We start from the raw sequence: 21,566 nt of genomic DNA on the forward strand, positions 1-21,566 counted from the left end.
TCTACATCACAGATAATTATAAAACTTTGGGGAAAATATCGCACATGCTCTGACAGATCAGCGTAAATTGGAGAGCTGGGAGTCAGAGATATTTCATCCTATCGGAGTAGGGGTACAAGAACCTAAGCATTATTTTATCTCAAGTTCTAGTTACAAGCTCATGCACTTCAGGACAGATTCACCAAGTCAGATGGCAACCAAGGATGAAACAGGTTTAAAAAGAGAACTCATCTAACTGGCACAAGACAACAAACCGTGATTAAATAGTGCAGAGAAGCAAGTCAGAAAAGAGCCGAGACAATAAGGCACATTCAAAATGTAGGAAGAAAAGACTAGAGAAAAAAAAAAACCACAGGGGAGCAGAAAGCACTGTACAATAAATACTGAGACGACAAAGCACAAAACAATGCTATAAAGCTCTAAATAAATAAATAGAAGCATCTTGGATTGAATATCCAAAAAAGGGATTTTTTAACCTTGATATTTCTATCCTTCCATTCCCCTTCTGTAACTTGGAGCCATACCTTCCTCAGTCATCAATGTGCTGCAAAATCAATATAATAAATGTTTGTAGGGTGTCCAGGGAACACAGCACCGATCACTACTGAAAAGCTCCTAAAATCTTGAGTCTTTAAATGAGGTAAGACTAAGAGCTGGAGACGCAGGAAGGATGCCTCTTATGTTCACCAATAATACTAAATAGCCTTTCACTGAGGAAGTACCAGCCAATTCTGCATGAGTAAAGGATGTTTTGCAAGAACAGTTTGCAACTGTCCCACTACAGGCTGGATAATAATGTAAACCTGCAGGTGGGACAAATTTAGAATTTCTATGTCCCATATAGATGTTCAATGTAAGTCCAGTGGTATCTTCAAATAGGTCTGTGGGTGCACAAACGCTGAGATTTGGTATATTATGATGTTCTAGTAGTATTAAGATAGCATAGCTTTTAAAAAGAAAACAAGGTCTTGGCCTGCAGTTTTTCTATCTATCACTATCAATAAATTATTCCCTAGAATTCTGAAGAAGGATTACCTGTTTTATGCTTTCAGAAAGCAGCCCGGCATATGGTTTCTGCAAGAGGTATTTCTGATATGCCTCCAGGACCATCAATGCAACTTCAGAATGGACAGGTGGATCCAGATGAAGAGTATTCTGCTAAAAATAGAATCATACCACAAAACTTTGCATCATTTAAAAGGTCTCTATGACTGTATCACTCAGTTGCGCTACAGAGAAATAAACCTTGACTTGAACAGCCAATAAGAGATTAAGTATTGTAATACCTAGGCAAAAATCTTGGCCGGTAAGAAAAACTTTGGCCCAACATTGAAGAATAATGAGCTCACACTGGGCAATACAATGCTCAACAGTTAGATTATTTCCAGAAAAAAGTGACCATGATCACTTTTCATGTGCATTTGGTGGATTTATAGCAATTAATCCAAAGACCCATAGATAGCATTTTAAATTACATAGTACAGGCCCTGGAAGTCTTGCCAAAACCAAAAAACATGTTATGTTTTTTGTATCAAAACACAGTAATTATTGTTATTGGATGCCACAGTAAAGAATGATATTTCCCCATATCAAAGGGTACAGACATGACACTGTTATTGCACAGCAAAGACCTCACAGTTAACTTTCCCTACCATTGCTTTGATTCCTTGATTGTCATCAAGAAACAGGGAGAAAAAGTAAGGCCATCTTCATGTACAGGCATCAGCACAGCAAAAAGAAGAGTCAGTACAACCAAACGCACCAATGCTAAAATGGATCACTGAACACAGGCAACAGAATTTTTCCTCCTATCTATTTCTGTTTCCCTCTGAAAAAGCATTCACCCTCGACTGGATCCTGAACCGATGGTGCTCCTAGAGTAGCCCATTCTATGGAATATTTTCCAATCATTTAAATAACGCTCACGGTTTTGAAATCTCTAATTTCCAATCATTAGTTTTATTGCATTGTGAAAAATACACCTGGATACCAGCCTGCAAACCAGAGACACCTGTCTCATACACACTTCCTGGAGGAATCCTCTATTTCTGCAGCCACAGATAATCAAGTGAGTCACAAAAATTGTCCTGTCAGCTGTTTCCTCTTGTTTAGAGAGAGGAAACTCCTGCTTAAATCTCTCTTTTAATCTCAGCTGCAACCCTACAAAAAAGCAACACAAGCAAATCCTCAGGCAGAACGCTGCAACATTATTGTGAAGGTCCCATCCTATGCCGTCAGGTGTACAGCCATCATATAAAAGCATGCATTTAACTGTTTTCAAATTCAGTTGTAGTCCCAGGTTGAGTAACGCTGTTACTCTGTAAAACTGACCAAGCTCAGGCCACTTGCTCTTAATACATACATGCTCACCGAATCCCCAGTTTAGCCCTTCCAAGATAATGCAGGCTAGTTTATTCTCCACTGTTGTTAGACTGTAATTTAATAACCAGTCACGAATCAGTGCTATCTCAGATGAAGAAGGCTTCCACAGGTGCAACGGCAGTTCTTTAAACAGATATAAAGAAACCTTTGAGGGCAGAAAAGGAAAAGGCTAATCAGTATTCAGTACAGAACAATAATCAGCATTATGACCTTCTACCTTACAGAGTGATATGATCAAAAAAAGCCATGGACAGATTTTTAAACACAATCCATTCATACCAAGCCATATCTTATAAAACAGACTGGTATGGCCTCTAATTTTAACTGGGTGCCCGCTTTAAACGATGGGACGTTAGCACTTACCATCCCAACTTTCTCGATGGTCTCTCTAACTCGATCCAGCAGTACAGAAATAATCTGTGTATGGATGCTGGCGATTGCTCCCAAGAGTTCTCGACCAACTTTTGAAAATGTCTCTCTTGTGGAAAGGCTAACATAAGAAACCTGAAAAGATGAGCAGAGAGAAGTTACTGGTTATGGCTGACCTTCAATGACACAACAACAAAACATCTTTTGGAAAATACAGAACTAAATTGCTCTTGCTGATCCTGGACAAAGTTGATAAATGCCAATATTAAAACTGAAACTGATTGCTCTAGATGATGTGGAAATTACTACTTCTCAGTGACAAAAAAAAGTCCAAAACTAAACACAGGAACACCATCACCACATACACACTAAACAAACAAAAAAAAAAAACAAAACACAAAAGCAAAAAAACCCCACCCACAACAAACCAAAAAACCACACCACAACAGCAAAAACACCACACAAGGAATTTCAGAGCTATGAGTTAGATCTGTGCAAGAAAAATAAAGCAAAACAAAGATATTTTTGTTCATTTGTTTCATTCGGCCTTGGTCTACAGAAAAACATGCCCTTCAGGATATTTTAATTCAGTACTAGATTATAAACCTCAGAAGCAGCACTGTTCCTTAGTTCCATGGTAGAAGAAACTACAGAAGCCATGAATGTTTCACACCTTCCACTTAAAGAAAAAGAGCACATTCATCCTTTTCCTGAAAGGACCATTAATATTACTTGCCTCATATATCTCCAGAACAATGATTTTGATAAAATCCTCATCAACATCAGCGCGTTTGGTTTGTGCCATCTGAGCAAATGTAGTGAGCAGACAAATTTCTTCCGAGCAGTTCATTGATTTAAGATACTTTTCGAAATTTTCAAGGTGCTCTGGGTCTAGGAAAAAAGTCACATGAAAGAAACATGATAAAAGAAGTGCTAAAAGACATACAACGTCAACATTTATTCACAATCCAATCCCAGAGAAAGCATCAGTGACAAAGGAATTATCATCACCCAAGGCTTGTAAATTATCATCCTCTCTTCAGGAGTGGTTGATAACAGCTGCTTTAGAACAAGGTGCAAGAAACACCATAATAAGCAATGAGCGCATATGATTCATTAAATGTGCTAGTAATTCGTAATGAAAACTAAAACTGTTTCAAGAACAGCTGGAATTCAATTTTTAATATTATTTTAATTATGCAACCTCAGTCATCCACAGGAAGAGCTGCTTGAATCTTTTTGCTTTTTAAAAATGTTATCACGGTTTTGGCTTCCATTACATACTGGAGGAATTAATTCCATAGATTAAGCCTAAATTATATGAAAAGATTCTAGTTTTAATCAGCACATCGTCAAGAGAAGATTAAGACTAACCCCATCCAAGCACAGCAGAGAGTTTTTGATCAAGTTGAGAGACTGCCGTGATCTCAAGCATATACTGTGATCTCAAGCTGCAATTAAACTGGGAAGATCATTCTATGCTGATTACAAATAAAAGTACTTCAGGCATCTAGTCCTGGGCGTAGATTGTGCCCAAGAGTTGCAAGGAGAGATCAGTTTCAGTTTCTCAAACTGAACAGAAGAAAGTTACAGAGTTCACTCGTTTGGAAAATATCCCTGAAAACAGAGAATTGAAGTTGCACAGGACAGGAAGCCTAAGAGATGCTTTCACTTGAATTCAAGGCAGGCTTCCTCTTCAAACCAAATAGTGAGATGCTGCCAAAAGCAAATAAACATTTCATTCATCAAGGTGGGGGACAACGGGAAGGTAAGGGTACAAGGAAAACTGAACAGGACTTCAAAAAAATTGTTATTTCTTCCAAATAATTTTAAATAGAGTCTGTGCAGCAAAACAAGCACTGAAAGCTGCATTTGAGCTGTAAAATGGCTTGTAGAGCGGTCTGCTTCCTCTGAAGCATAACATGCCAGTAAACACTATGATCTTATCATAGCAGTTGAACATACTAAAAAAGCACTCATTGTGCCACTCAACTTCTTAATCTGCACAGGCATATGCTCAGCATGCTTGTGATTAAACACTTGCACTTAGGTTACATTCTATTTTAAGGGCTTTCAAGAATTTTGCAACTGTACTTCAACCTGAGAAGGTCAGACTTGCACAGCCAAAACATCTCACAAACAGTGCGCTACAGGATTGTGCAATTTAAGTAAAGATTTTTTTTCCATATAGTAAGATAAACAACACTCCTGATAGATACAACAGACATACGGGGGATTCTCATCCATTTTCCTAACGCTAACTTTTGTGCTTATAGTAGAAGTTACAAAGCACTGAAGTTTTCATTCTTTGTGTGTTTGTTTTTGTTTTTTAAGGTAATGCAGAAGAAATAAAAGAAAGGAGAAAAAGGACTATGCCATTAATATATATAAAGGTGTAACAGAATGACCCACAGCATGACGAAGAGGTAGGACATGCAAATAAGGAACGACAGACAGCAGTATTAGCATTGTCATGTTGGCATTTGTGTTTCATTTGGCATAGACCAACTGACCAAAGAGGGGATTTGGAGGGGGACAGAAGGGAAAAAAATGGATCTGGTAAAGTTAACGACAAAGACCATAAAAGGAAGGAGGAGGGCTGGTGCCAGCTGCTGAGCACATGTGCACTGGACCTTCTCTGCTAGAGAAGCAATCTCCCAGCTTCCTGCTTCACCTGCACCTTCCTCTTCACTGCACCTGGGGTCACCCCACACCAACATCACACCCACACCAGGGCATAGCTTGAGACTGAAGGATGGGGACAAGGAAAAAGGGAAGAAGAGAGACTTCATCTAAATTCTATCATCTCACAGTGGAGCAATGGCATGGCCACCACACAGTTGCTCCTTGACCCAATTCACTGCCTCCTCTGCACATTTGATCACACTACAATTCAACTTCAGAAAGACCCTAAACATAGTGGCTCCTCAAATCTTAATAATGGTGGCAAAGAAACTGTAACCAGAAGTGTTGTTCAGCAAGTTCTCATTGCCAACTGTAACGGAAGCAAAGACAATGTTTGTACTCACACAGGCTTCCAACATCAAGAAGAAACTACTAGATCATTGCTTGTCAGTGAAAATGCATGTTCCACAGTAAATTTATTAACGTTTGGTCCACACAAGAATACATCAAGTAACCAGACTTCCCATATTTCCCCAGGGCATTACTTTATATCTGGTAGCTCTCATAGTTCAGAGGTTGTCATAGTGAGCACAGCTCCATCACCACCTATCCCTTAAAAGCGACTGTGCTCTCACCTCTGTATGTGCAGGACTATAGCTTTCATCAGTTACCAAGGCTTGCTACCACCTTAACATTCAACACCGTTTAACAATCCTCAAACTTAATTTGGGAAGGGAAATCAACAAAAAAAGGTTCTCTCCCAAGAGAATGTTAATGCCATGGTCTTCTAAGGTATGAATTACAGGAAATTAAGTCAGCATTATACTGGTAAGTATCAGTCAAAAGAAGCTAATTCAGAAGATTAGATGGGTTTCACTGAAAGAACTGCTGATATTCCCTGTCTAGACTTTTGTGAAAAATAGTATTGTGCTGACATAATGCATAGAGGAGAATGAAGAGGATAAAAATATCCTGCATCAGCATACCAGAGACTTTAAAACATAAAAGTTAGCTAGAAGCAGAACAAAACCTCAACAAAACAAAACAAATAAACAAACAAACAAAAACAATCAGTGTTTGTTACTTTCAGAGACACAACCCACCACATCATATTACATTCTCTTTGTTTGAGATGCAGTAGAAATTTCTTGCTAAAACAAAAATAAAGTCTTACTGAAAGAGAGTAACTGTTACTGGTTTGCCTAGGAAGCCAAATCAGACCAGCACATCATAAAGCGCACATGGCTACAGCCTTGTTATCTCTCTCCCAGTCTGTGCAAACTGCCTTAAATGTTAGCTGAGCTTGCACAGAGTCAAGACGCTCAGTAACCTCTCAGGATCATCATTTTCTTCAGCTTCTCCATGAAAAGACTTGGTTGATGTGGTAACAGCTATCTGAGCTACCAGCTAGTTGAGAAGTAAAACTGCCAGAGTGAGATCTGCTCTCCCTGAAGACAGCAGAGAGGCTGTGAAGCAGGGGGTTACTGCTTTTTTTACCTGCCTCCCTGTCAATCAAGTCCTGAAATATTTTCCATGAAGGCAGCAGCAAAGGGAAAGTGGCATTCCAGCTGGCTTCTAAACAACTCTGCTGTAGCTAAAGCCACCACAATCACTGTGGAGATCAACACAGGACAGAAGTCAACGGGAAGCAGAAAGAAAAGGTAGCATACAGGACAAGAAAAACATCAAAAGACGGCTTGAGAGAAGGGAAACATCGGTAATTGTGGAAGATAAACAGATCTCCTACAATGTAAGTTACCGAAGCCAAAACAAGTAGCAAATTGAGGGCCAGGGGTGGAGGCGAAGGAAGACTGAGGTATTTATACAAATATCCACAGCTCAGTTGACAACAGTCAACAGCTCACAAAAAGCCTTCGGGACCCAAAATTCCTTATTTCAGAATTTAAATCTTGCACTCCAAACACTATCAAAGGCCAAGATGGGATCTGATACAAGAACGAACAAGATGTACCTACTGCATGGCATTTTTACAGCTCTCTGAAGCAACCAGCAGCAGTCATTGTCAGAGAGGAAACTAAAAGGGCAGTAGACCCAACAATTCCTGTTAAAATGAGAGTTTGGGCAAACATGAAGACCACAAACTGCCCAAGACACTAAGACCTCTGGACCAGTCATGCTGCTGAGGTTGTATTTAACAATGGAACCTGCAAGGAATTAAACCTGTAGCTGATGCAGCAGTAGCCGAACCTATGAGAATTGGTTCCAAGTGTAGGAATTCTACCTTTGAGCCTTTGTTTGCAGTCATCAGGTTGCAGAGTAGAGCAGAGCTTTTCCAGGTGCTCGCCCTCTGCACAGTGCATGACAAAGAAGAGCCTCCAAAGCATGTTGCTGGATAAGGTTCCGTAAGGCATCTCGGACATGAACAACCAGACTCCCAACCTGTTGGATTTGAAGAGGCAGACAGAAGCATTTTCACCCTGATAAATCCCGACATTTGAAAAGGAGACATATGCCCGCATCTCTGCCATGTAACGGAATCCGGAATGTGAGGATGCATCACAGCATCCCGGATTCTGAGTTAACCTCATTCTGAACTGAACAAGTGTCAAGAGCTTCTGTCAGGTACCAGAATTCAAGGCATTATTCCTCCCCATCTTGATGCTACCAATGTGCTGAAAAATCCTGCATATTACAGTCTTGTTTAAACCATTAAGTACTTAAAGCTCCTCTGAATACCAGTTCCAAATATCTAACTCCTCTGAGACAAAGCCAGTACCAATCACACAGGGCAGCATACCTTTTTGCCTTCAGAACATGTAGAACAGCTCTAAAAAACAGCTCATCGAACTCCAGCTGCAATTTTTCTAGAGAGTAGGGATGCGCTACTGATCCATATTGTTTATTGCTGCCAACGTATTGGGCCCAGTGGTCACTCACATGACAAAGCGTCATCCTACACAACAGAACAAACAAGTTGAAGAAGGATCATTAAGTATGTCATCACCATATAAAAACGCAGGCAAGTGCAACTGGATCAGAGTCTTGTCACAAGAGACATGTTCAACCCATTGTCCTCTGGTTTCCAGAGATTCCTCTATAAATAGCATTTCCTTCCCCTCTTCCAACAGGGTTAGTCTAAAATTCCTCCCTAGTGTTAGCCCTCCTTGGTTTTGCAAGCAAACAATGCATAATATTCTGTTATACCGAATTAGTTTGTGTATGAACTTGAGAGCCTTAAGGTAATCCTTTATGATGAAATGGCAAGACATGCAAAAAGCTTATACAGGAATAATAATGTTGAGAAAGATACTGCTCTAATAACACAAAGAAACACATGAAATTTTTTCCTTATTTAACTGTATCCTCCCCTTGAAAACACACTTACAAAGCCATGTAAAGTGACTGCTAGAGATTTAAAAATAAGAGCAACATTTAGGTCCCAATTAGATTTGCTTACAGCAACAGTATGATCATTTTCAAGGAGCACGCTAAAAACCCTAAAACAATTCTGGGTAACAACAGAAAGCAAGCAGTAACACTGCTTATAAACAGGGGTGATTTGAGAAACTGTTTGTTAGATTTCAGTGACTTTCTAAGCACATCCCCGATAAAAGTCAGCCTAGTGCTCCCCAGCTCACCCAGTTCCTTTGTATCCACAGCATTTAGATTCTTCAATTCCCCAATTCAAGGCAGCTTTAGAGTCAAGGACTCTGGGATTTCAGGTTCACAGATCAACTAACCCTAAACCGACCAACTCTCAGAGCAAAATCTACCTAAGAACTGTTTGGGTGTTTTGTTTGTTTTGGTTGATGGGATTTGGTTTTATTTGTTTGTTTGGTGGTTTGTTGCCATTGTGGTTTTTTGGTTTTAGAAGTTCTGAACTTTAAACCAGACTGTATGAAAAAGATTTAATGATATCAGAGAATATATTTTCTTACTTGATCAGCTGACCAATTCGCTTCACAAATTGTCGGTACCGTGCTCTGTTAAATGTTTCCAACCCTGCAGACAGAAGTTCCACTAAGGAGTTTGCAAAAGCAAAAATCTTCATCATCTCCTGGGGAGTTGTTTTTTCAGGAAAATAAGCACCTAAGACCAAGACAGAAGAATAAGTCTCAAAAAAGGGTAAATCTGGATTATTTTTTTTTAACTTCACAAGCACTGAAAGCAACAATTCACCATATAGCCAGCAAACAGTTCATTGTTACAGTGAACTGAAATGAACAATAAATACCTGTTAAGTATGAAAGTAAAAATAAACTATGCAGGTCATAAGACGTCTAGCAAGTAATTATCTTAATGTACTTGTCCAGAGATTTACCGAAATAGAGAATGAATAAATAATTAGAGAAAAATCACAGTAACATTACACCTAAGAGGCAAAGGGGAAAAATCAGTTCAGAAAGCACACTTGTGAGTATAACTACCAAGCAGATGAAAACTAAGGGAAAGGATGCTAACATTTTTGCATGCTAGTATTGCTGTAAGTTTTTTAAGTTATACCATACACATGGCATACACTTCCATCTCATCTATTTTGTCTGTGAGCTGTTGCACAGATTCATTACTTCGCTCAGAGACTCTTATAATGCAGTAGCATTCTTCACAGTTTTAGTCATTAATACAATTAGCGTAAGCAAAATGGAGAATAACTCCTTAGCAGCCGATTTACCTCCAGACTTAAACCCAAGGAACTGCTGAAAGAGTTCATGAAACGGGAACTGTGACAATAGGGCAATCAAGTCATCTTCCAAAAGCAGAATCCAGCTTGTTTCAGGATCCTCATCCTACAGACAAATACAGTCGCTTTTAGTAGCTTTACAATAAAATGCATGGTAAAAGGGCTTCACCATTGTACTAATTACAGTTTGACTGTAAGAGGAAAACAAAGTACAAATGAACTTTCCTTCCCACACCCTCAAGCTCCTAAATTCTTCTTCTGTGTGTGTTTCTAGACAAAAGCCCTCATCAGCTAGGAACGAAAACTAAAGGCAACGCTATGTTAGTCCAACCAAGATAAAGGGAAGCACCTATTCAAACATAGGTCTACTCCCATTCTTCTTTTGCATGCGATAGCTCAAATGTTTAAGTTTTTTTATCTGTTAATACTCATTCCTAGAAACTCCGATATATACAGCCATATCTCAGAGATAAAAGGAGAATAAAATAGACCTAAGTTTCAAACAATGCTTTTTAACTGAAAAAGTTAGCTTTTCTTCCTCTACTTCACAAAAATGAGTACAATAAGCTTAAGCAAAACCACAAAGGGAACAAAAGGGGAAAAAAAGAAAAGAAAAGAAAAAAAAGAAGTCATTTGCTGTACCTCCTCTCCTCCTTCATCGACCAGGGTCCAGTTTCCAGATTCTTTCCCAGATGAAGAGGAACTTTTCCTTTCACTTGGTTTCATATGGCACATGAAATCCGCCCGATTTCTGATTTTAAGTGAGAAATCAAGTTTACAAAAAATTAGAAAATTAAAAATTCTGAATGAAGCCCTCTTTTATTTAAGGGAAAATATTAAAATACCAGATACAAGAACACGAAATTAACAAGTATGTCAGAAAGCTGCCTGGCAGAAAAGGGTGTTGGTCGACAGCGGCTGAATATGAGCCAGCAGTGTGCCCAGGTGGCCAAGAAGGCCACCACCATCCTGGCCTGTATCAGGAACAGTGTGGCCAGCAGGACTGGGGCAGTGACCGTCCCCCTGTCCTCAGCACTGGTGAAACCCCACCTCGAGTGCTGTGTCCAGTTTTGGGCCCCTCACCACAGGAAAGACCTTGAGGGGCTGGAGCGTGTCCAGAGAAGGGCAACGGAGCTGGTGAGGGGTCTGGAGCACAAGTCTGGTGAGGAGCGGCTGAGGGAGCTGGGGGTGTTCAGCCTGGAGAAAAGGGGCTGAGGGGAGACCTTCTCGCTCTCTACAGCTCCCTGAAAGGAGGGGGTAGCCAGGGGGGGTCGGTCTCTTCTCCAAAGGAACAGGCGATGGGACAAGAGGAAACAGCCTGGAGTTGTGCCAGGGGAGGTTTAGATTGGGCATTAGGAAAAATTTCTTCCCCGAAAGGGTTGTCAAGCATTGGAAGGGGCTGCCCAGGGCAGTGGTTGAGTCACCATCCCTGGAGGTATCTAAAAGCCAGGCAGACATGGTGCTGAGGGACATGGTTTAACGGTAACTTGGCAGTGTTAACAGCTGGACTCAATGATTTTAAAGGTCTTTTCCAATCTATACAATTCTGTGATTAAAATCTGGACAGGTGGGAGGCACATTATATATTTTATCTGAAGCACACTGAATTTTTCACTAATTACTGATTTCATTAACTAGCTTCTCCAAGCACCATGTACTCCTTCTAGATAAAAAAATGGATGAAAAATAAATTAAGAAACCCAACCAGCGTATAAACCAACTTAGCAAACCCTTTACTCAAGAGCTTCTGTTGCAGAGACAGTATAACAAACAGGCCATTGTGCAAGGCAAGAACTCTTATTTCACAAGTCACAGTAATAGAACATGTGGGTGTGTCAGCCTTCAAAAGCTGCTTGACAGCTGAAAGCAAGCTGCATTGTACTGTGCACAGCAGGAGAACGTACTTCCAAGGTTGTATTTTAAGATGAATGAGTAAAAAGAGTTTGAATTAAACTGTGAATCTCTTATTTGTGCCTGCTTTTATGACTTTGCCTGCAATGAACTTTCAGTTTTACAAGTAGATCGTGTGTCATGTTTTCCACTCAAATAACCAAAACATTTATAAAATCATGTTCACACTTACTTGACAGGAGACATAAGCAGGGCAAGAGACTGCATGAAATGAAAGACACCTGATGGGTTATCCAAGACTTTGATCTGAAATTAAATGCAAAAATCTAAGTAAATCTAAATAAATAAAAGAAAGGGCAAATTAGTATTATCAAAGAAAATCAAATTCCAAGTTTCACATTTTTCACCAGAAAGTATCCATAAAAGACAGTACCCACACCCTGGAGAAAGTGTAGCTATGGCAAAATATTGGAAGTTGTCCAAAAGAAGTACTTATAGAAATTAGAGGAGAGGGAAAAACACATCAAAAGCTCCACAAAAAAGACTTTTATCATTGTTTCATGCGTACTTTGTACTTCTGGGCACCAGGGGGAACTGGTATGTCGAGCACAAGGGAAGTTAGGAACCTACCATGTTAAGTTAACGGTTGGATTGATGATTTTAAAGGTCTTTTCCAACCTAAATTATTCTATTCTATCCTTTTCACTGCTTGCCTTTCCCCTGTTAGTGTATAATTGCAATCCTTTTCCTATGGCTAGATTTCCAACATCTTCCCCTCTTGGAGGAGCAAAAACATTCTTTGCAAGAATGCCCTGGTGTCTTTGGATACCTGCACCTCCTCTGATCTCTACAGATTGAGCCTCTTCCCCTGCTCTTGAAATTACCTAACCAATAAACTTTCCAGGGAAACCAGTCCCATTTCAACACGCAGGATATAAAAATCTGTTCTTCCTCATGCCTTGTCCTTCACACCATCTCACAGTCTCATATACAGTTGCTGCTTCAAGTCTAAATATTCTTTCCATTTCCTGGAAAGCACTCCCAAAACCTGCTGCTGCACAAGGCCTTCTGAGGCACGCTGCAAGTTCTTGACTCCCTTTCATGGAGTCTCTCCAGCCAAGAATGAGAAGTGTGTTTCCCTGTTAACCTGCTCGTGGTTGGGCTAGCATGGGTAAACACATGCCTTGACAAATCCCTCACCTTTACCGTGATTCACACACCTGTAAACAGTGTCCATCATGAAGGATTGACTAGGCACAAGACACTCTCCTCTCCTACCCACTCCACTCCCACTCCGGCTTTCCAACAAGAAAGAATTAAACATTCACACCTGAATTAAAGGACAAGCCCACGCACTGATCCCAGCTGGACACCGAAGGATGTGGTTGAAGAGAAAGAGATGGTCACCTGGACAGCCAATTCTTTGCAACACAGACACCTAAAGGGAAGTGTATTGGAATCTTGTAAACAACTTCAGGATTTATTCCTTTATATAGTCTTGCTAACTAGAGTAATACTGTTTGGTTTTTTTTTCATTTTTCTTCCTATGTTTTCTAAAAAACCTCGATTTTCAGAACAAGTTACAGGAGAACAATATTTAAAAATCTGCTTGCTTGGCTTACGAGCCACAAACTGTTTTCTTTGGTGTGGAAAAATTAATTACTTCACAATTGCATTAAAAACTAATTTATTTAGAAATCAGCAAGAATACAAGTTTCTCAAAAGTGACACGTCTGAACAGTTTTAGTTTCAGAATAAGTAAAGGCACAATGAGTTTTAAGTTCACTTTGAGCAGTGTTTACTGCTCAGGTGCCAGTCCTTAATGCTGCTGACCTCCACTGACTGCACCAGCCAAGGGAATTCATTTTAAAGATTCACTAACGGATTCTGTTCCTCAAGTAGAACAAACCCCAGAAAAAAATCACCGCATGCGGGACAGTGAAAGAAACAGTAACACTTTCAGAAATTACTCCCAAATTCATCCCATCTATTGGATCAAACAAACAGATATATCCACGGTTACCCCCTTACCAGTCTCTGCAGCCACATGAGAAGGTCACTCTGAAACTGAGGATCTTCAATAACTCTGCGAGTGAAACTGAAAAGGACGCTGATACATTCCTTCAAGTGGCCCAGGTCTGAAGAAAGATTTTCTGAAGGCTTTGAAACTGTAAATTAAAAACAGAATTAAGGTTTGACGAGCGGCTCTCAGTAGTAGCGTAAGTAGTGGTTTTGGTGCCATATAGAAAACTTGCTCTCTGTATTTATAGATACCAAGGTACTTCAACACAGCTGCTTGCTAAATCTGACAGAGAAGAACACTTTATTTAGAGTACTTTATTTCATCTTATAATTAAGCACTGGACGCTAATTACAAGAATAATATACTATGGTTACTCTCAAAAAAGGTGCTCCATCAACATAAACTTTGTAAGAGCCACCATTTACTATGCATATAAACTATGTGGTAGCCAAAGGGAGGAGGACTAGGAAGGATAAATATCTGGGGCAGGAGGAATACTTTAGCTAAAAGATAATATTGATATAAACCCAAGTAAGTGAAACACCTAGGATGAAAACCAAAAAGATTTCCAACGATTAGGGCTGCAAGATTTCAAATGGTCTTCCAAGAGGAATTAAAGCAGGAAAAATATCCAGCTGATTTTAGAATTGTGCATAATCCATTTGGAAAAGGGAATGAATTACACATTGCCTTTGACAACAGAAGATTGGAGTCCAGCTATCCCATCCCACCCGGTGTTCCTCTACAGCAATCAGTGGCAGTATGCAGCTTAGACAGAAGAAGGTACTCCTGCACTCAGCTTCCACTCTCCAGGTGAATAAGTTAAGAGAAATGGAGTTTTTCCTGGGACAAAAAAGTTTCACTGATCCCTGCATAAGATCAGCAGGTTTTAGTATCAGAGGAGAAACACTCCAGCACACAAATTCCACCACAAGACTCCAAAACTGCAAGTGAACAAGGCGCTGGGCACCCTAAACAGCATGAGGAGTGGTCCAGACCAGCAACACACCTTGTTCTTGCTGCTGAAGAGCCACTGATCTCAGCAGGGACGAGCTGCTGAGCAACCTGTAGATATATGACTCCACTTGCAACCGGGACAACACCGAAGTGTACGAGTGCAGCGCCAGCGTCTGATGCACATGCTCTGCTTTGGCTTCAAACAGCTTTTTCAGTTCCCCCAGCACACTTTCATTCAGCTCCACTGTCTGGTAGCGATGGTAACCTGTCACTTTGCACTGATCTGCACAGAGACCCTGAAAAGAGAGCAATTATTTTATTTAAGTGCTTTTGTTATTTTGTTGGGTCAAGCGTGTTTATAGAAATTAACCTTGACATAACCCTCCCCTCAAAAGATTTCAAAGCTTTCATAAAAGGGGCCATTTCACATTTGGAAAAGACAAATGTGTCAGAACATCCTACATACTTTTTAGACCTGCTGATTACTAAAGATTCATATCCCTGACTTCTGAAGAAATTCCTCTATAAACCCTCAATAACTCAGATTTAGAAACGGACATGAAGTGACTTGTCTGCGTCACTGAGATGTGAGCAAAATCAGGTCTCTCTACCCTCAGTGAGCACAACCGCTTCTCAGTTTATGGACTTCCATAAATACTTAGATCTGCCATTTTAAAGCTAAAATACGTACTGAAACAAGATAAATGTTTTTCTAAGCTCCCAGAACTGAATGTCTATAGCAATTCCCCATTGTACATTTAAAATTTTCAGAAATGAACTGTACTCTAACTTTTTCCCAAACTGAAATTAAAAGCTGAGGCCAGTCTTCCTCTGTCCTATCTCTAAAAGAAAACCACAATACAGAACATTCCTGTTAACTCTTTTATGCAACCAGGAAGCATGCTTCAGAGACAGCACTTTGGAAGCTTAGCTTGAAAGTATCCCTGTGTTTCCAAAGTTAGTAGAATAAGAATTTTAAACTGGTATAAAGACAATTATTCTGGACATACAATAAATACATCGTGAATTGGGATGGAATAAAGCAAGCAGCAAGCTTAGAGAACTATATGATGCCCAGTGGGGATGTAAGAGTGAAGCCAAAATTGCTTTCAGCGCAGAAAGCAATCAACACAAAACTAAGAGTCCAATGAGGTTCGGTGTTATTCCCCAGGAAAAGATTCAAATCTGTTCAGCGGATGTCTCTCAATGTCTCAGCTCTGAGGAACTGCACAGGAGAGGCACTGCACTCACAGAAACAACAGTAAAAGCCACCACATACACAGGTACTTAGCACCTTTGAACAATTTTGATGATGTGTTGGCTATAAACACCATCAGAGCACCAGAACAATTTTATTCACTCCCACTGTAACATCCAGATCCAAAAACAAGTTACACAGAATGAGTTTGCGGGAACACTTTTCTGATGCACGCACCGAAGAGTTCTCCAGATGTGTCTGATTTTCAGACTGAAATGCTACAAGAGTACCACGACCACCCTGGAAGCAGGTAAAACCACAGGTACACGTATGGAGCAACAGTTACTGGAAGCAGGCGGACCTCATGCTCCTTCTGCTTTGAGCAACAGGGTCAGCCACAAGCATGACTTGAGCTCCTCTGCAGCTGCCGCCTCTGGCAGCAGGACAGTCAGGAGTGATGTCAATGAAAACTGTCACTCTGGGCAGCAGGCCAGACAGGACATCACCGCTATGGTCATTCTGAAGTCCTCCACCACCACGTATCCCCTGCATCTATGGGGAGTACTGTGATACAAACTTCACCCAACGCTACAGGCCGAACTGGCTGTAGACAGCTCATTCTGACTGCAGACATGAGTCAGACTCCAAAAGACATCACTAACAGAGATCCCACTACCCTACACTCATCGGAGTTTAAAAATCAAACAGCAAACTGGCTTAAATCTCAAAAGAATGATACTCCAAAGTACTGGGGGTCAGTGAGAGACAGAAAGCAAAGGCAATCATGTTTTTTAAAACAACACAGCTTAAATAAAAGAAACCTGACAGCAAGTAAAATTAATGTCTGGAATCACGTCCAAATAGTTTGAGTTCAAAAGTAGCTTCAGCAACAGCACCTGCACAGTCTTCTGTTCTTCTTTAAAAGTCCATAATCTCCCCTTAACATTTTGGCAGTCTGTCGTCATAGCCTGCAGCTCTGCCTCAGCCAGCAACAGCTGCTTCCTGCACCGCATGTAGTTCAGGAGCAGTTCATAAAATTCATGTCTGTCCTGATGAGCAACACTTTCAAATTCCTCCGCATAGGAGTCAACATTCTCCAACCATGAACATGGCTCAAAAATTTTCAGCTGTTCTCTGGTAAATGGCACCAGTTCTGGCTCAGTTGGGAGCTCTGGATACAGCCTTTCATTGTGTAACAGCGGTTTAACTGCCATTATGGTTGGTCTCTCATAGGACAATTCAGCCGACAAGTCTGGATAAACCGGTTTCAATCCCGAATGCTGAATACGTGTTTTGGATTTTTCAGAGAACTGTGAGATACTAAGAGGAAGCTTCTCTGAAGAATGGAAAAGAGGATTTTTAACATCCTGTACATTTTCAGTTTCTTTGTCCCGTACAAAGCCGACTACTGTCTGACAGCCAGCAGCACTGGAATGAAAGGTACTACTCGATAAATCAGAGTTTTCTGATCTGCTAGCAACCGCCTCCACGGGGCTGTCCAGTTTGTCTGACTTGCTTTCTCCACTCTTCTCAACATCCCCCTCACATTCCTTATGGGAAGGATCAGCTTTGAACTCTTCTCTATCTGTGGGATGCTCTAGAGTTACTGCCGAAGACCCTTCATTTGCTGAAGATAAATTACTCTGGGGGATGTCGCACACATCATTTATAGCTTTTCCATCCTCCGCTTCATCACTGAGATTAATTTCTATAAATTCTCCAGGATGTTTCACTTGCACTTTACTGGCTTGAGAAGACACTTCTGCCACAGGAGGGAGGAAGACATCATCAGGCTCTTGTATCTGGGACTCCTCACTACCTTTTTTCTTTTTTTCCTAGGAAAAAAAAAATTAACAGCACGTCACTACCAAATAAATCGCTCTCCCTTGCATCTCAAGTCCCACCATCACCAAAACCATCATTTGTCAACATCACGACTCCAAAAGCCCCTCTTAACACATTAATTTTCATAATATTAAAGGTGAAAACAAATGCACCAAACAGATCCTTTTTATTTAGTTGCCCTTTGAAGACTTTCCATCAGTTCACTTCTTGAACAATGCTTCAACATCTCTACGTAAAAAGCTATAAACATCCCAGGACAGAATGTTTCATTAACCTATAAAATATATAAAAAATAAAAAATATAAAAAATAACAAGACCCTGAACTCTTAAAAAGAGTCCCTAGATTTTACCAAACTACAAAAACTTATGTTGAAATTCACTTTAAGTTTTACAGAAATATTTTAATGAACAGAAAATTACTTTTAAAGTAGTACTTTCAGAACATAGAAAGTCTGGAGTGCATCCCTTAATTACATTCTGAAACAATCACAAAGTCTGCATAAGTACCGAAATACCTATTGAAAATAGGTATTACACACTATAGATGTAGAAAAACTTAGTAGTGACCTTAAGATGATCCACTTTTAAATTAACACCAGTTTGGAAGTAAACAGCTCCCATAAACTAAATCTAAATTGCAGATTAACCTCCTTCTCAAAGCACAGCATGGGAAATAATGCTGCACAGGAAGTCAACAAAGATTTTGTCAATTCATAAATCATTTGCCAATTTGTAAGTTGTTTGTGTATACCTAGCAGTTGAAAGTGAAACTGAAAAGAGATAGGTTACAGTGCTCCAGTTTTGGATGACCCAGATAACATAACAAAGAACACAGCTGAAATTAGGAAAAGCTCACAACATTCCTCTATGACTGGGGAAAAGATGATCGTTTTGGAAACTTGGATCACATATACTTTCACTAAACATCTGACATGACTTTGCCTTATGAAAGGTCATACATGAAAACAGATCAAATCAAGGCCCTAGCTAACCTTGATCTCAAGCTTAATTTTACTTCATAAATATGCTCACAGCTCCTTTACAAAAATGGCAATACATTGGCTTTGCTTTCAGACTGTGTTTTCCAGTACATTGAAACCTGTAAACACTTCTTATCACACAAAACACTTCAGACACACTCCAAGGCTAGCTAAAGCTACGGGTGAGAGGTGAAAAATAGATCGGCACAATTGTTTAAACTAGAACTTACAGCTATAATAAAAAACTCCTGCCAATTAACTCAAAGTCAGTAAGTTCCACAGGATACTATATCACTAGATCATATTTTTGACAGTGCGATCTGCATACTTTACAAACATATGCTGGTCCTTTCTTCTCTACAATCTCAAAGTTCCTCCTTGCAGTCCTCACGCAGAAGAAACTCCCTTTATCTTTCAGTAGCATTCTGTATTCCTCCCAAACGCTAGTGTAAGATAAAATAGTTGCTTCTAAAAATGTATCAAGTGTCTTTCAGTTCTTGTTTTCCAAACAAAAAAAAGATGCCATAATCAGGGATTTCATCTGAGAAAGGATGACAGGCATAGATGATTAAGGCATAGATGATGCCACTACTTGGCAGCTCTACAGCTGAGCCAGCCTTTCTCCCAGATCACATGAATTTCAGCTTTTTCATCCTTTTTCAAAGGATCACGGCTGTTTCTGATGCATGGGAAAAGTCCTTGATGTGACAGGGCCCCAAACTGCATTCTCAAACACTCCTGCATATTAACAGAGCTGAGCACAATAATAGAAACAAAAATATCAGGAATGGGTCATGCATAACACTGAAGGATTCTGGATGCTCACATGTGACATTGACAGTGAATTGTTTCACAGTGAATTACACCTGGAAGGGATGGCCAAAGACAGCAGCCAGTGGAGTCATGGTTCACATGTTGTTAATTAACTGCTAGCATCATCTGTGACTCACTGCCTTCCTGCAGGGAACTGATTCTCTTAAGCAGCAGTCTCTAGAGTTAACTGCCTTGATGATGCCATGGAGCTAAATTGAAACAAAAACAATGACCCACTTACTCTCGTGGGATTGCTTTTCCCTCCAATTTTTACTTGCCCTGAGTTCACAGTCACAGTTGATACATGGATCTAACCCTTGTTTTACAACACAGTGGTCAATTAATCCATGAATTTATTTTCAAAGGGCTTTGGCAGCCATAACTTCAATGACTTTGCTCTATGCAGTGCAGTTCACAAAGTGTAGAGCTTAAGCAATTAAGCGAAACATTTCCATTTTGACTCAGCTCTGAGGTAGTAAAGTTCTGAACTGATATATCTCATGAACTACTGAAATTCTGCATAGCACAGCTGCAAGGAAAGCAAAGCCTTCAGAAAGCTGTTAGTACTAACATCCTGAACAAGGAATATACTTCCAACAGGATTAAAACCTAGGAAGAATTGTACTTAACAACTGTAGCACCAACTAAGGAAGAAGAAACACTGTCACATGCTATACACGGTCTCACATTTTGAGCATTTCAAGGCCAAACCTGTATGTACAAGATGGAATAAGACTATCATCTCACACTATACTAAAACACTACTACATGCTGATAAATTCTATTGCTCTGTGGCTTCACCACAGACGCAACTCCAGCTACCTTGCTATGCAGAGCTATTCGAAAACGCCATACACCATAAATAAATTTTAAAAAAATAAACCCAAAAAGCTTATTTACACCGTTCTACAGCACAGGAACTCTCATGCCCTTCACTTGTCTGCCAATTACTCTAAGTCTTCTTACATCGCTTTGGAAAAGCGCTAACATTCAGAAGCCTTTTGCGAAAAACACACCCCCGTCGCCCTGTTTTCAGCAGAAGAGAAAGAACAAACATGGATATAAGCGCCACCCAGAGCAGCCACCCGTTCCATTGCTTTAAAAACAAACATAAAAGAGGAGTAACCCCAAATCCGAGCCAAATCCCTTGACCGAAGTCCCACAGTGTGTAATAACCCACCGCTACACACACACATACACACACGCCCCCCTGTCGCAGTAAACCCACCCCGCTGCTGCAACCGCCGCTACAGGCGTGAGGCGGCCGTGACAGACCCCCACGCTGGGCCGTGACAGACCCCCACGCTGGGCCGTGACAGACCCCCACGCTGGGCCGTGACAGACCCCCTCGCTGGGCCGTGACAGACCCCCACGCTGGGCCGTGACAGACCCCCACGCTGGGCCGTGACAGACCCCCACGCTGGGCCGTGACAGACCCCCACGCTGGGCCGCGTCCCCCCGTACCCTCCCCTGGACGGCAGAACGAGGCCCCGAGCCGCTCCCCGCCACCCACCGTCCCCGTCCCGCCCTACCTTGGGCCTGCTCTTGCCGCGAGCCTTGCGGGGACCCCTCACGGCCTCGGCCATGGCCCCGCGCTGCACTCCGACCCGTACGCGGCGACTCGGGGCGGTGGCGGAAGGGGCGGTCCCGGCCACGCCCCCCCCCCGGCGCGCTCGGCCAATCAGGGGCGCGGCGGGGACGGGAGGGACGGAGGGACAAACCGAGTCGCGGTGCGGCGCCTCAGCAGGAGGCAGGGAGGAGGCCGGGTTCCCCCACAGGGGCCTGGGAGGAGGTGAAGGTCCGGTGTAGCGATCTGTGGGGCGGCCAGGCCCCCCCTGTAAGGACCTACGGGGAGGTCAGGCTCCTCCACAGAGGCCTGG

The 21,566-nt window shown here is 41.2% G+C and overlaps 1 protein-coding gene across 4 annotated transcripts in view; it reads right to left on the reverse strand.

Annotated features, from left to right (window-relative positions):
- Positions 1-21,332, reverse strand: part of EPG5 (ectopic P-granules 5 autophagy tethering factor) — a 58,357-nt gene extending 37,025 nt beyond the window's left edge. For 3 of the 4 annotated variants that reach the window (XM_063319809.1, XM_063319811.1, XM_063319812.1), the window contains exons 1-15: positions 21,219-21,332; positions 16,944-17,882; positions 14,902-15,145; positions 13,901-14,037; positions 13,200-13,307; positions 12,102-12,175; positions 10,661-10,769; positions 10,010-10,124; positions 9,276-9,426; positions 8,135-8,290; positions 7,619-7,776; positions 3,488-3,642; positions 2,746-2,886; positions 2,363-2,527; positions 1,036-1,158 (exon numbers count right to left, since the gene is read on the reverse strand). In XM_063319809.1, the coding sequence (XP_063175879.1) occupies positions 1,036-1,158; positions 2,363-2,527; positions 2,746-2,886; positions 3,488-3,642; positions 7,619-7,776; positions 8,135-8,290; positions 9,276-9,426; positions 10,010-10,124; positions 10,661-10,769; positions 12,102-12,175; positions 13,200-13,307; positions 13,901-14,037; positions 14,902-15,145; positions 16,944-17,882; positions 21,219-21,272 (2,829 nt within the window). In that variant the 5' untranslated portion in view covers positions 21,273-21,332. The remainder of the gene's footprint in view (positions 1-1,035; positions 1,159-2,362; positions 2,528-2,745; positions 2,887-3,487; positions 3,643-7,618; positions 7,777-8,134; positions 8,291-9,275; positions 9,427-10,009; positions 10,125-10,660; positions 10,770-12,101; positions 12,176-13,199; positions 13,308-13,900; positions 14,038-14,901; positions 15,146-16,943; positions 17,883-21,218) is intronic. The other variant, XM_063319810.1, reaches the window with a different exon arrangement.
- Between the last annotated feature and the right edge of the window lie 234 nt (positions 21,333-21,566).

This window comes from Chroicocephalus ridibundus, chromosome Z (assembly GCF_963924245.1).
Source record: "Chroicocephalus ridibundus chromosome Z, bChrRid1.1, whole genome shotgun sequence".
In the NCBI taxonomy this organism is placed as follows: domain Eukaryota; kingdom Metazoa; phylum Chordata; class Aves; order Charadriiformes; family Laridae; genus Chroicocephalus; species Chroicocephalus ridibundus.